This window comes from Triplophysa dalaica, chromosome 14 (genome assembly GCF_015846415.1).
Source record: "Triplophysa dalaica isolate WHDGS20190420 chromosome 14, ASM1584641v1, whole genome shotgun sequence".
NCBI classification, from domain to species: Eukaryota; Metazoa; Chordata; class Actinopteri; order Cypriniformes; family Nemacheilidae; genus Triplophysa; species Triplophysa dalaica.
The window spans coordinates 4,415,649-4,429,899 of record NC_079555.1 but is presented as its reverse complement, the minus strand read 5'-3'; the positions used below and the strand labels follow the sequence as shown (position 1 = coordinate 4,429,899).

The 14,251-nt window shown below is 40.6% G+C and overlaps 1 protein-coding gene across 4 annotated transcripts in view; it reads right to left on the bottom strand.

The window, feature by feature from the left end:
- mical3a (microtubule associated monooxygenase, calponin and LIM domain containing 3a) overlaps positions 1 to 14,251 on the bottom strand; it is a 55,314-nt gene that overhangs the window by 26,151 nt on the left and 14,912 nt on the right. For 3 of the 4 annotated variants that reach the window (XM_056765899.1, XM_056765901.1, XM_056765900.1), the window contains exons 4-16: positions 14,058 to 14,174; positions 13,814 to 13,915; positions 13,354 to 13,509; positions 12,073 to 12,173; positions 11,111 to 11,368; positions 10,524 to 10,639; positions 10,296 to 10,422; positions 10,011 to 10,104; positions 9,056 to 9,203; positions 7,655 to 7,851; positions 7,380 to 7,498; positions 7,183 to 7,248; positions 6,905 to 7,084 (exon numbers count right to left, since the gene is read on the bottom strand). In XM_056765899.1, the coding sequence (XP_056621877.1) occupies positions 6,905 to 7,084; positions 7,183 to 7,248; positions 7,380 to 7,498; positions 7,655 to 7,851; positions 9,056 to 9,203; positions 10,011 to 10,104; positions 10,296 to 10,422; positions 10,524 to 10,639; positions 11,111 to 11,368; positions 12,073 to 12,173; positions 13,354 to 13,509; positions 13,814 to 13,915; positions 14,058 to 14,174 (1,781 nt within the window). Of the gene's footprint in view, positions 1 to 34; positions 143 to 788; positions 888 to 1,104; positions 1,216 to 1,340; positions 1,440 to 1,669; positions 1,790 to 3,180; positions 3,295 to 4,015; positions 4,100 to 4,520; positions 4,623 to 6,904; positions 7,085 to 7,182; positions 7,249 to 7,379; positions 7,499 to 7,654; positions 7,852 to 9,055; positions 9,204 to 9,894; positions 9,922 to 10,010; positions 10,105 to 10,295; positions 10,423 to 10,523; positions 10,640 to 11,110; positions 11,369 to 12,072; positions 12,174 to 13,353; positions 13,510 to 13,813; positions 13,916 to 14,057; positions 14,175 to 14,251 lie in introns of all 4 variants that reach the window. The other variant, XM_056765898.1, reaches the window with a different exon arrangement.

The window sequence follows — 14,251 nt, the reverse complement described above, 5'->3', positions numbered from 1 at the left end:
TATAGGGGAACACTACAACACCAAACATTCTTACCAAATCCACTTTCTCAAGAGGGGGCCTGGGGTGGTCCTGGGGCTGAAGCTGATTGGCTATTTGCTCTGCCATTGAGCTCACACCCCCTGTGTACATCTTTACATACTTCTACAGGTGATGAACAGGACGAAAGAATAATTGAGAGGAGAAAAAGGAAAAACGGATTTGATAGATAAACATAAAAGGTCAAGAAAAGCTATACGGTAGATGTTACAAAAAATGAACGTGGCTGGAGAATAAAAGATGCTAGCATGCTTGGTTGTTCAGATGTATAGATGTCAGAAGGCACAAGGTGTAACTCGCAAGGTGCTACACACAGAATTGGCAAGAAAATCTATTAGTAGAAAATGAACAAAAAAAATCTCTTTAACTTAAAATCACACAAATCCAATTTGAAAACAGCACCATGAAGATCCACATTTGCATGTGCAATAACTACTGTAGGTTCTTCCCAAAGCAGATTAACTTCAATGCCTCCATGCACTATTACGTAACTTCAGCTCATTATACGCGTTACAGATATCTGAAACCCAGATAAAGCTTTCCAGAAATATCCACATATATACGTCACATCCAGACAAAGTATGAACAGCATTATCAAAGTATATTACAGCATACTCCATTTTCAAACAGCAAACTGTTATCTGCTATAAAGTGCCACACACATGCTGGCTTCGGTTATTCTGTGAAAAAGGTGGACCAGATGCCAACACCATGAGAGTTAGAAAAACACATCCAAGCACATCTCTGCTACCTGCCGGAAAGATCCAGGGGAGTAAAGGGGGGTATCAGAGTTTGCGTCACATGCTCTGTACCACTGCTCTGTGAAGAAGTGTGACGTCGGTTTCTTTGACTTTGAAAGAAACATAGCGTGAGAGAGGCAGCACTGGTGAGAAATGTCTGAACATTGATGAAGACGGCAAACAAGTGCAGGCAAACAATAAGATTATGAGGGGAAAAAACGCACATCTTGTGGTCATGTCAAATAATTGTGCGTTTGTTTGCGTGACAGTCTTTCAGTGTTAACAAATAAATCCTGTTTTCAAAAACAGCTGCTGTTGACAGTTCACCTTGGGCTGGGTTGGCTTGTCTTTAAACTGTGAGGCTAACCTCTCTGCTCTTTCCTGAATACTGGGGATGTGTAAAGGCACATGATCATCAGAACGCAAAACTTCCCTCTGCTGAGAGAGACGCACTCATGTCACTGTGTTAACAATGAATATTATCGTCCGTGAGCTAAATCACATGCACAACACTGAAATTTTTCCAAATTTAAGGGGTTAATGGCATGCACGGGCAGGGCTACCTGATGCTCAGGGTCAGAGGGAAGGAGAGGCTGCTCAGGACTCAGACCTTGGGTCAAAAGCCACTGCTCAATAAAGAACCGTGATGGCTTTTTCATAACCTCCAAGGGATTGAGAGGGAAAAAACAGCTTTTATTTTCAATGTATGAAATAGATAACTTAAACATATATTCCACTAATGTTCAATTAGGTAAAAAGTAAAAATGACCAATTATAACAATTTTTGTTGCGTCAAAAAACAAGAAAACAGTTTTTGAAAACTGATGATTTTTGAGGTAAACCATCTTTTTATGAACATGCCATGTTTTCTCTTTGCTGTGAATTGCTCTACCTGAGGCTTCTTCTTCCTTGCAGATTTTCCTTTAAATCTAGAAGCTAGCGTCTCAGCTCTCTCATGAACACTAGGGATGTAAAAAGGCTCTAAATCATCCACATTAGGCAGACTGTGTTCCTGTAAATGAAGAGGCTGATGAAAACTCAACTGGAATTCAAACTATGGGGTTTCGCATACAGAATCCTAGAAAATAAAAGAAATCCTAAAAAGGGAGAGATCCACTTCTCTACATACAAACACATGCAAGTTCGCAAGTTCACAAGAATTGTGCTCTTAACGAACAATCACCCAGTTCAGTGATTTATAATGACAACATTTGTCAATGCGCTGCAAAAAATGTCTTACTAAGTGTTTTTGTCTTGTTTTGTAGCACAAATATCTAAACATTTTTAAATCAAGATCCACTTTCTTGACAAAAAAGTGACCTCAGATAATATTTTAAAGGTACAGTTTGTAACAATTATGCACCAAATTATCCACAAAGCACTAGGCAAGTGTTATATATATTTTTCAGTTGAGTGCAATACCTCAAATGTTTCCAACTAATTGTAAATCGTTAGAAAATCGCTATTTTAAACAGTGACACGTGGCCAGGCAGTCGCCTGTCAAAGGTGCAATATCCGCGATACCCTTTGCAACCGCCTTTACTGATGTAGAAACATGTTTAAAATGATTTCTTGTTCCCGTCTGATTGATGGCTATCAGCGGTGGAGTTGAAGACAACAGATCCCATCATTTCAAGCTCCTTCACAGTGTCATCATGCCACGCCATTGTTGAATGTGCGCCCTCTAGTGGCGGATTTTACAAAATGTGGCTTTAAAGATAATTTTTTTATAGTTTAGTAAGTTTAAGGTTAAAATATCTGCCAATGGGCTGAGAAAAATAAACTTGAATTAGGTACTTGAGACAAAAGTCAAACTAAATTAAAGTTTATTTATCTCTCCCCATTGGAAGATTTTTTTGCTTATTTTTACCATAAACTTCTTAGATTATTTTTCATAAAACAATACTTAATATCTAAGGCCACTTTCTTTATCAAGTATTTATATTTTGTTTTAAGAAGTTTTAGATATTTTTATTAATGCTTAGTAAGAATGTCATTTTTTGCAGTGTAAAAAACTGAACTAAATTCAAACATAACTGCATTCTTTGCCACACATTGTTTTCCAAATGGTAAAACCGTGATAGCTGGTAATTCGAGTACAAATCTATAAACCTTATATTTGCATATGAAATGTGTATAGACGATTCAGAATATTAACATTGCTACTGCTTAGGAACGAAAGACACGGAATGAGATCAATTAAGAAAAAAACATTAATCAATGTTTGTGTGACTAAAAGCAGTCAAATTCCGAACATATTCTTCCTATTTATCTTTACTTCTATCCTATGTTTTATTTCTAGATTTCATCTTAACTCAAAAAGTGCATGTTCTGTTAGAGTCAGACCCTAAGAGAGGTGCCGAAGTTAGTAAAGACAGACAACAGAATAATGCTCAGTGTCACCTGTGTGTGTGGAAGAAACGATGAAGAGAATGAGGAGGAAGATGAAGGTGAGGAAGAAGAGAGGAAAATGGTTTTCTTAGGGCAGCTCCTCCAGACCTCAGTACCGCTGCTGGCCTTCAGAGAAATTAGACCGTAATGAGACTTCTATGAAACTACACACACAAAGGACAGACTTCTATCTAGAGCTGGGTAATATATATTGTAGATTCAGGATATTTCATTTGGCCATTAAGTGTTTTAAAGAAACCTAAGAGTTGATAAGCTTAATACATTTAATAATGTTTCATAGAATTCATAATTCAGTGCCTGTTATGGTAAATCGATTCAAATCAGTGGAAAAACTCTCACATGTGGGATTTTTAAAGCACATGATGAGTGACAGGAATGTTGTTAATGGATGACAAACAACAGTAAAACATAAAAAAAGGAAATATCTTTCAAACCAAGAGATTTAAAGGGCCACTTAGGATTGCGTAAACACACACAGACCTCCCATGCACACGGATTGCATATCAAAGCTATCAAACCACATCTAAACCTCAACAATCTTAGAATGAGGTCTATCAAAGCGCCAGAACTATAAGCAAAGCATTTGGTTCGTTCATTTTATTCAAACAGGAAATGCAAATAAAGCACAGCGCTGAAAGACCTTTCTTCTAGGTTTCTAGTGTAATTATACAGGAAACTACAACAACAGCACAAGTAAACACAAGTCAAGGGGGTATTCAATTATCACCTTGTATATCTCAAGTTTTTCTACATTACAACACACGAAAAGAGATACTAGAGAAACCACAGGTGACAACATTTCGTGTTTTACTCCAGCTATCTGTACCTGCTCTTGTCTCATGGGCAGAGTCTGATGCTTCAGTTTCTCCTTATAACGAAAACTCATCTGCTCCTGTAACTGTGTGCGCCTCTTAACACACACACACGCATGTACAAACAGTCCAAACATAATCATGTCATATGCTTTCTTCCTATACACACAATTCTGCAAATTCAGTTTTACAAATCTCCCAAAATTTCAAATTCATCAAACATTTTGCTTGCCAACTAATCTTGTTTGTCAAAGCAATATAAATAAAATGAACTTAAAAATTAAACAACTAGCTCTAATTGTTCGGGCAAACTAACTCAAACCTGTGAGTCATGTATTATTTAAAAAAATCCAAAAAGGTAAACAAGGTCTGCACTCAAAAAAGTATTTATTAAAAAATAAAAATAACAAATAATAATCTAAACAAAAAGACCATGACATTAAATAGGAGAGTGGGTGAGGTAAATTGGTGTTTGTGAAATGGGAATCTGGGAAAACGGGGGTCTTCTACACTTTTTACCTTCCTCCATTCCGGGACCGGAGTGAGCCGTGCTGACTCTCTGAAAGTGGGTGGGGCCAAAGAGGGGCCCATCAGCAGCCCCAGGTTGGGCATTGAGTGCCCCTGTGACCCGTGTCATGTACAGGACAGTTGAAGTGACCAATGAAACGTGAGCAAGTGCCAATGCCAAACGTGTGCCAGCGTCAATGTTCATGAAAGTTGTGAGAGAAGAAATGCAAAAGAAAAGATTGAAAAAAGTAAGAAATGTCAGAAAACAATATATGCTTAAAGGAAACGCAACTTGAAAGAGCAAACAACAAATTGAACTTAACAGAAAAGTCTTCTAGAGTAAGTCAACAGTATTAAACCATTTTCATGAAGAAAGTAGAAGGAAACAGATCAATGAACAAAAACAAATGCTCGACCGAAGAGTGACACAAAAATTAAGATTAACTCTTATCGTCGCTGACCTTCTGAAACCTTGAGTGTCCAAATTCGGGAAAAAAACAGTACTTTTTAAAGATTGTATGCTGTTGTAGTAGAGTAGGCGGGGCGAGACCATGGTTCGAGTCCGGTGAGTAATTGTGAATTGGCGCCAGCTGTGCGCACACCGGGCTCGAATCACGTAGGAGATGGGAGCATAAAAGGAACGAGCGACCGGACCGTCGAAGAGAGAGGACCGGGCCCGAACTTGTGTTTGTATTTGTATTTGTATTTGTATTTATGTTTATGTTAATGTTATTGCGCCGGCGGTCGTCCGTGAGGGGCCGCCGGCTATTATTACTTTATTAAATGTTTGTTTAAATGTCTTCCGGTTCCCGACTCCTTCCTTCCCTTTTATTGAGGTTTGTTACATTGGTGCCGAAACCCGGGAGGAAGGAGAGACATGCTGTCGGAGAGTCCTCGCCGCCGAGTGGCCTCGCGGTGCCGGAGAGTTCGGGCAGCGCGGACGAAGGGCGTCCGCCAGTGGCTGCCCGAAGCGGTGGCTCTGGGGAAACGGAAGTGCACAGTGCGGCCACCGTCAAAACTTCGGTGGAACGGCGACCTTTGCTGCCGCGCCCCTGGGTCGAGGTGGGGTGGCTTTCGTCCAAGTGGGAGCGGGGGGGGGTTGCCGCCGTCCGCCAGAGGCCGGAGCCTGTGTCCGTCCCCCGAGGGGGAGGAGCAGGGGGCGGAAGTGCCGGGTGAGCCACCGCCTGCCAGAGGCCGGAGCCTGCGTCCGTCCGCCCAAGGGGGAGGAACAGGGGACGGGTAACCCGCCCCGACTCCCGGATAAAGGAGGAGCCACCGCCGGCCGCCAGGGGGCGTACGGTCGAGCCGTTCACCGAAGCCCCAGGGCCACCGCAAGGCACCGCGAAGGAGAGTACTCCGGCTGGTTGAGGACCGAGCGGCAGCATGTCGGGGAACCGGATTTTTTTTTTTTTCCTCTCTCCCCTCTCTCTTTCCGGTCGCTCCGAGGGCTCCCGTCTCCATTGTCTCGTCTCGTCGCTGCATACCCCCCACCCCACCCCCCCGAGGGAGGGGGAGGGAGCTTGCACAGTCGCGGGGGTACCCCCCGGCCTGTGAGGGGTGATGGGGGTATGTAGTAGAGTAGGCGGGGCGAGACCGTGGTTCGAGTCCGGTGAGTAATTGTGAATTGGCGCCAGCTGTGCGCACACCGGGCTCGAATCACGTAGGAGATGGGAGCATAAAAGGAACGAGCGACCGGACCGTCGAAGAGAGAGGACCGGGCCCGAACTTGTGTTTGTATTTGTATTTGTATTTGTATTTATGTTTATGTTAATGTTATTGCGCCGGCGGTCGTCCGTGAGGGGCCGCCGGCTATTATTACTTTATTAAATGTTTGTTTAAATGTCTTCCGGTTCCCGACTCCTTCCTTCCCTTTTATTGAGATTTGTTACAGCTGTGTTGTCAAAGTCCACAAGCACTTTTTATACGTTTTACTGGTTAAATATGTGCAAAACCCAGTCCAAACATTAAGGGTGACTTATATTAATGACCTATGGCAAAAAATAAAAATCACGGAATATGGAGATATGGAGATACAAGGTTTCCGAATGACAGCAGCATCAGCACCACAGTGCTCCAATGCACAAGCACCTAAATACTACCAAATGTCAATCGTCCTGTCAATTTGTCCATTAGAACAGATCACAGCATAAATAAATACTGGCCATTACACATTCACTACAGTTCTTGGATTGCTGTAGTTTAAGACAAGCACCATTCCTACCATGCTCCCCATATAAATAACTCACAAACAAAATCAGTAACACCGACTCTCAGTGCATCTCCTGAGAGTTAATAACATAATATTACTTAGACCTACTTGTGTTGTGTACCCACAAAACTACACCTCCTTGCCCTTACACCAAGCGTTGTCATTTTCAACCAAATCTCTAGCTCACCTGTCTCTTGAGTCCTGTAGACTGTGCCGGAGCGTTCTCCTCAAACTTCGCTAAAAGCTGCGTGGCCATCGACTTCACTTTGTTATTGTTGTTCGCTGCTGCGGCGGAGTCGATTTTACGATCGACCAGAGCCTTGGCTAAAGACGGTCTGTCGTCTCGATTAACCCTCTGCAGCTCCTCCTGAGGTTTAGAGATCAGAAATAAAAGCTTTTTGAGTGAGTTTCACAATGTTAATGAATCCTTTGTACATTTATCACAGAACCGAGAAATGAGCTTACATCTTCTGACTGTCCTGCTATACTGGTCTTTCTTCTTTTTCCATCCAGTTCTTTTTCTTTTTTGTCCTGCGAGAAATTTTTTAGGAAAACTTGAGCATTTACAACAATATTTTATAGGTCTATAATAAATATAATAAATAATTAATCAGTAATGAAAGTAAGCTATGGTTTCTTTAAAAAAAAAGGGCCCACAATACCTTGGGATTTCTTTTGCGGGAGATGGCGATGCTTTGACCCAGTTTACTGAAGAACGAGATGGGCGATTTAGTGCTGGCAATCAACGCAGCCTTCTCCTCTGGGCTTAAATTGTGGTTTTCTGTTACAGGACAAAAATATGAATGACAAATGAACAGAACTTACAAATAAATTACTATGTCTTTCTAGGGAAGTGGGCAAAGGCATCAGCTCTAATAGACATTCCTTTCAATCTTCACAATTTCTGTAAAAGAATATTGTTATAGCTACAACTCACCACCAGGTGGCACAGTGTCCTTGAACATCTCGTAGAACTGGCTGAGGTACATCACCATGGAGAGCTTGTCAGGCTCCAGCACAACGGACATCTCCTTCCCAGCCATGATGGGAGATATCCCAAACTCCTTCTCAGCCACGTCAAAAGCCAACTGGTTGTTTTTCTCCACGTCCCTCTCCTCCAGAGACTCAAAGTCACTACGGTTAAACAACATAACAGATGAGACAAACATCTCCATAGTGCCAATTATGCTCATGTGGCATGGCACTAAATAAATGTGCATGTAAATATATCATAAAACTATTGCATTAGTACAAACATGCTAATTACAAAAGCAAGATATCCGATTGATTAAACTTGACATTTAAAGCTGGCATAAGGCAAGAAATGCATACTCGGTTAAGATATAAACAGTACAGCCTTATTAAACTTGGAGCTTTATTTGCAGCACCATTGTTTACTATTGTAAGTACATAAAAATCACACTATTACATTGGTAAGTGTCTGGATAGAGCCATTGATGAAAGGAAATGCTGGCATACACTATCCTCCTGAGAGAATTCTGCTAATGCTGTCTTACATACATAAATGCAGTAAAGCCCAGCTGAGTGTAGCAAACCACTCATGAGAAGAAGCTTTTACAGGTCCCTCGCTGTCTGCTATAAGTGTTATGATAATATGCTTTTGGCCGTTACACAGACCGGGACACAGAGTAAGAATAGCAACAGCAGTGGTCCTGCCCTTTTCCCCTGCTGGACGAGAGCGACTGCCCCAGCTGTACTGTTATTACAGTGTGCTTTACGAAACGCAAGTAAGCCAAGTAAATAAAACGGTATCATATTAAACAGAGCTGGAAATAGCTCTTCAAAGGTAATGAGGTGAAGACAACTTGATTGTTTATATCCCAGAAATGTTTCTTCAGCTGTTGCAATGATATTATCGCTCAATGAAGATGCACAATGGTTGAAACACAGCTTCTTGAGCGGCTGTTTTAGATACAAAGCAAGCAATGTAGTGATCAAGAGCTGCTAAACTTCAAGCACCGCTGAAGCATGAATAGATATTTTAGGAGACCAAATTTTGGTCTATCCTTTACCCAAAGAAACTGTATGGCTTCAGAACACCCAAAATACAAGTTGTGGGTTAGATTTCTATGTAAACTAGACTGTTAATAAGAACGACAAAGCACAAAAAAACACACTATTATTCTCATACTATTCTCTTAAAGTTGCCTTCGTCTGCTGTCTTTTTGAACGGCAGAGACATCATACTTCCATTCTCCTCTCAAATTATAGGTTTGTTATTTTGCCTGAACCAAAACTCCGAGGCTTTGTTTGTCCTCCATTCCTGCATCTCTAAATATAGAAGATAAATGAATGAATGAATGCATGTGGCACTTACATGAGGTCTGGTCTGTACCGGTGGATGACCGCACACAGGGCCAAGCCACTCTTCCAGGACGTGGTGAGATCAGACACGCTGACACCACGGTAGCCCTCCGTTTGCCTCTGACACCAGTTCAGCAGCTTACTGGAGCGCACAACGGATTCTATGAGGGACAAAGTAAAGTTAAGCACATCCTCCCAAGCTTTCTGAAGTGTGAGAGTATTCAGTATCATGGCGCTCCGGCATCCAGGCGGTTAGTCACATGATCAGATCAGGCTCTGAAAAACGTTCAGGGTGCATTTCATTCCGTTTCGAGAGGTTACAGAACATCCAAGACGTCGGGAGATGGTTAAGACAGTTTCTAATTTTGTTTTCTATTCGTAAACATCCCCAAATGTTTGTTAGTGCATAATATTAACAACAGTAGTGCAACAGGTGCTTTTAATAGTAAAGCTTTAAAATATTCCATTCCAGTTTATATAAAAGTAGAGCTGCACAATTAAACAATTGTGTTTCATTTCACGTGCGATGCATCAAAATGGTCTATTTATAATATTTACCGTAGATGAGCTGAGCTTTAACAGGCAATGTTGACCAATTAAAAACATTGCATTAAACTGCATTTGTTTTGAACAAGTAAATAAAAAATATGCGTTGCGGTTGTCCAAACACACAAATAGATATTCTAAAATACAATTTTACCAATTTCACTACCCAAACTAATCATTACGATTATATCAAGATAAATAATAAATATAAAATTAATCGTGCAGCCCTGGGTCAGTTACTTTTTATGGAAAACATTGCAAAGTTTTTCTGTCTTTAAGACATGGCAGCATGCAATCCACAGTTACCTTGGAATTGCTTCTCAAGGAGAAGTTCTAGAATGAAAATATAACCATGTTGTAAACTTTTGTTGAGGCTAAAAATATCCACAGTCGCAACTCAAAACTGTTTGAAGTCTACCTACCATTTCTTGTGAGCTTAGAGTTCGAGGAGTTGACCACATTCTCCAAATCGACTCGCAAATCTTTGGTCTCTCCAGTATCTATCAGATGTGTTACCTGTCGAAAAGTAAACTGGCATAAGAGCTCAACGGACTAAGACAGACAACCAACAAATGGTTGGTTATCCATTGACAAAACTGATTCTGAAACTGAAAAACAGTTTGCTGTGTGTCAATCGGGTACAGATGTAACAGGTTAAATAATTGAGATTCACAAAGGAAGATGTAAAATTATCTACATGAACCAACCTGGTTGGGTCTCACTTGGTGAAGGCTGATGTTTGGGTACCTTGTAGATGGATCGACGCTGTAATGACTGAAGTTCTTACTCACATTCTCTGGTGTTGTTTGAGGCAGCAGTCGATAGATACTTTCCCTGAAACACAAGGGAGCAACGGTCATGATTTTAACACCCTGATGAGACCTAAATTCCCATCACCTAAAATGTTGCTATTTTATAAACCGAATCAGTCTTACCGTTCTGCTAAAACCTCTAGAGGAGATTTTCCCTGAGCCCAACTCCGCACCATCCACGCTGAATCAATGCCGGCCAAAAAACCTCTTGCTATTCCAGTGCCCATTGGCCAGAAAGGCTACATGCCAAAAAAACTGCATCAGTCATATTGCTTGTCTAACTTGTTTTTTATATATTATAGGCAAAAAAAATATATATTTATTTAACTAGTCAACTTCTATTAGGAAGAAGCATTATCCGCAGAAATCTGCCACAGATGTTAAATTGGTGGTTTCTGATTTATGTGCGAAAGTGTTGTCATTTTAAAAACAAAGTTGTTACAGCACACATTACTTTCTCTTCTTGATAGAAATTCACCATCTGGTTCTGTAACACCATATGAGGATAAACATCCCTTACAGACAAGACACACGAAATTCACATGTGCAATGTGTGTTTTTGGAACATTTGAATTCCCATTTGAAACACATGGGATAACATGAAAAACTCATGGGATGACATGTAATCACATGTGAAACACATGTAAAAAAAAAAACATGTTAAATTCCATTGTCTTTTCTGTTCTCAAACACAAAAACATTCTACCCACCTCTAGAAGACTATCCCCCACAAGGGCTACTAGCAGCTTATGACCGTGGCGCTGGCGGACTAATGCAGCGTTTTCTGAGGCGTACATACAGGTGAAGTCAAACATTGCAACGTCAGGTTGACCGTAGTGGTTGATGGCAAAGTCTAGCGTAGGAAGCTGCTGATTGGTGGAGAAGTCGGCAGCCTCTCTGGCATAGGATAGCAGAGCCTTCTGGTCAACATTCACTCTAGAAAGCAACATTTCTGTGTCGGCATAGTCCTGCAAGAAAAAATGTTTCAAGAGGAGTGAAAAGGAAATCAAAATTTACTTTGACACTGTAGGATGATATGTTAACAACTATTCAGAATTTGTTGTATGCTTTGACAAAAAAAATTGTCATTTGACACAATATGCTGGAGAGGATGTGTCTTAAATGTCTATTTGATGTTTCACAATCTGTTGTTGGGAAACACGATGCAGAAAATAACAGTTGTAAGTGTGGGTATGATAATGGGATACCTGAGAGGTTCATTTCTTACTGATTTATGGAGCACTGTTTGTTTCCGCAAGCTCTTAAAAACAGTAGAGACCTCTCACAGCTCGCCATTTAGAATGGCTTTGTTGCGAGTCCATTACAGGCCAGGCATGAGGCCCAAAGGGATTCTTTAAATTATCCCGGAAAAAGAATGCAAGCTAAGCATGACTCATATATAAATGGCATCATTATTGTGCATCATTAGATCAACTGTTATGAATATGCATAAATGCAAAGAGAGAAAGAGAGCGAGATTGAGGTTTCTTGTTAAGGGTTTAACAAACTTGGCAGAACTGAAAACTGAGCTAAAAAGTAGACATTGTTCCTGTCCACATAATTCAATATTTATGTTCCAGGCCCAAATGTTTTGACTAGTTTCTAATAAATAATAAGGTTTTTTCAAACCCCTAAGTCTAAGATAAAAAGACGAAGAGATGCGATCACTCACGTGCAGAATGACGCCCTTCTCCAGCAGACTCTGCTTTTTGGCAGTCATGACAAAGTAGTGCGTGTCATCCTTATAATACACAATGTTTTCCAGGTCAATTCCTGAAAAATGACATCAAGAGAACAGAGACTTGATTAGTGGGGGAGAGAGGAAGTTGTTTGCATCCTTTCACTGATGTAATTAAACTCCATCTGTGCAGCAGAGAAGCGCCCCATATCTCCATCAACTAGAGACAGTGACAACCCAACAGTAAGTGCGTTAACGTGGAGGATTGTAATCAGTTTGAAACGAAATGCTCCATATAAACACCTCAGTCCTGAATAAAAATGGCCAAACCATTCAAAATTTTATTTGAATTGTAAGGGGTGGTTTATACCTTTTCTAATCTGCTTGACAGGACATGTTAGCACTTGATTGGTTTTAAACCTGAAACCGGGAGTTCTCCACATGTGCAATGACATCGAACTGACGCATCTGTGGTTCTGTCATTAAATAAAAGTAGCGCGCTTAACGGAACTCCATGCTGAGAAGAATACAGTCTGGAAACAGGACAAACTAATGTGCGCATTCCACAAAATCATTCCGAATAAAAAAAACCAAACATGTAAACACCAGATCGGATTACATAACATCCCATTCATACAGTCCAACGTTTTTTTAATCAAATGATTTTAATCAGAATGACAAAAATGTGTGCAGTCAAGTCAACTTTATGTACTTAGAGCTTTTTACAATTTACAAAGACTATAAGCCAAACATTAAAGTTATACACAAAAAAGCAAACACACACAGAATACAGACACGCACATAGGTAAATAGATACCGACATGAATAAAACACAACTCCACACACACACAGCGCACAATATACACAGCCACTGACACATGCACACATACATCCGCACATGCACGCAAGCACACACACTGCGTTGTTATCTCGGAGGAGCACGCATCGAAGATAAAAGAGAGACACACATGTCAAATATTATACAGACTATAAATTCCTATATGCAATAATAAATAAAATAAGCAGAATGTTAAATTTGAGAGTTATATTAATAAATACGAATACATTTTATTGAACTTGTAAAACTGCGGTGGTTAAATGCGTTGCGGTCGAAAATTTGGGTGCACCTAACTAAAAGTTAGTCTAGACCCCTGTAAACATTAGCCATATTTAGATGACCCTACAAATTCAAATACCTCTTTACTCATCATAAAATAGGCAACACCAAATTTGCTATTTCTCAAACTGCATCAAAACTTATGTCAGAGATCATACCTGTAGCTTCTCTGAGGTCCTGAAAGAACTTTTGGTTGAAAATAAAGGCGACTCCACTGATCTCTTCCACCTTTGCTTCTGCAGTCGTGTTGCGGTTAATGAAGTTTGCTGTGATAGCGATAGCCAGTTTTCCCCTGAACTCTTTCCTTCTGAACCCTGGAGATGGCATCAATATTTGCAAGAATTAGTTCATGGATAACAACAAACCAATGGATCTTGCTAGTTTGTTGCTTACTGGCCCGAGTCAAAAGAGGCCCCCCTTTACGCTTTCTAATTTTATGTTCTTTTACTAAAATTCAAAACCAGACAAACAGTGTCAGTTCAAGCACCATGGTAAACATTGTACATGCGTTAAACACCTTAACAAGCACAGTTGTGTTTTTTCATCTGTCCAAAAGGAGCCCGACATTTAGAGAGGATGTTCGTAATTACAATATCATACGAAGTGCTATATTCATACCTGACAGGGTGTTTCTCCTCCCATCAGCCCCAATGATAACATCGAACTCCAGCTCATTGACTGGATGTGTTCTGGGGTGGACTTCGGCTCTCCACCCAATTCCTGGAAAAATCAACAGCGTGTTCAAAGGACTTCTTTCACCTCAAGACATAGTATGCGCTTGGGATTTGCCAAAGCGCTTTTGACCAGCCATGTTTATGTTTAGTGGGAACAAATGAATGGAACATTGAGTAAGTGATCTTACTCTCATTCTCTTGGTCTTCTGGTGGCTCAACAAGGCCTTTGAATTCCACATTGACGTGAATTTCAATGCCGAGCAGAAGAGCGACCTTCAACAACATCAGTTGCAACTGTCGAATACCTGCAGGAAGAGTTTTCCCAAACACAAAGACAACTTAGACTATTTACGCACAGTGTTAACAACTTCGGTGGTCACAA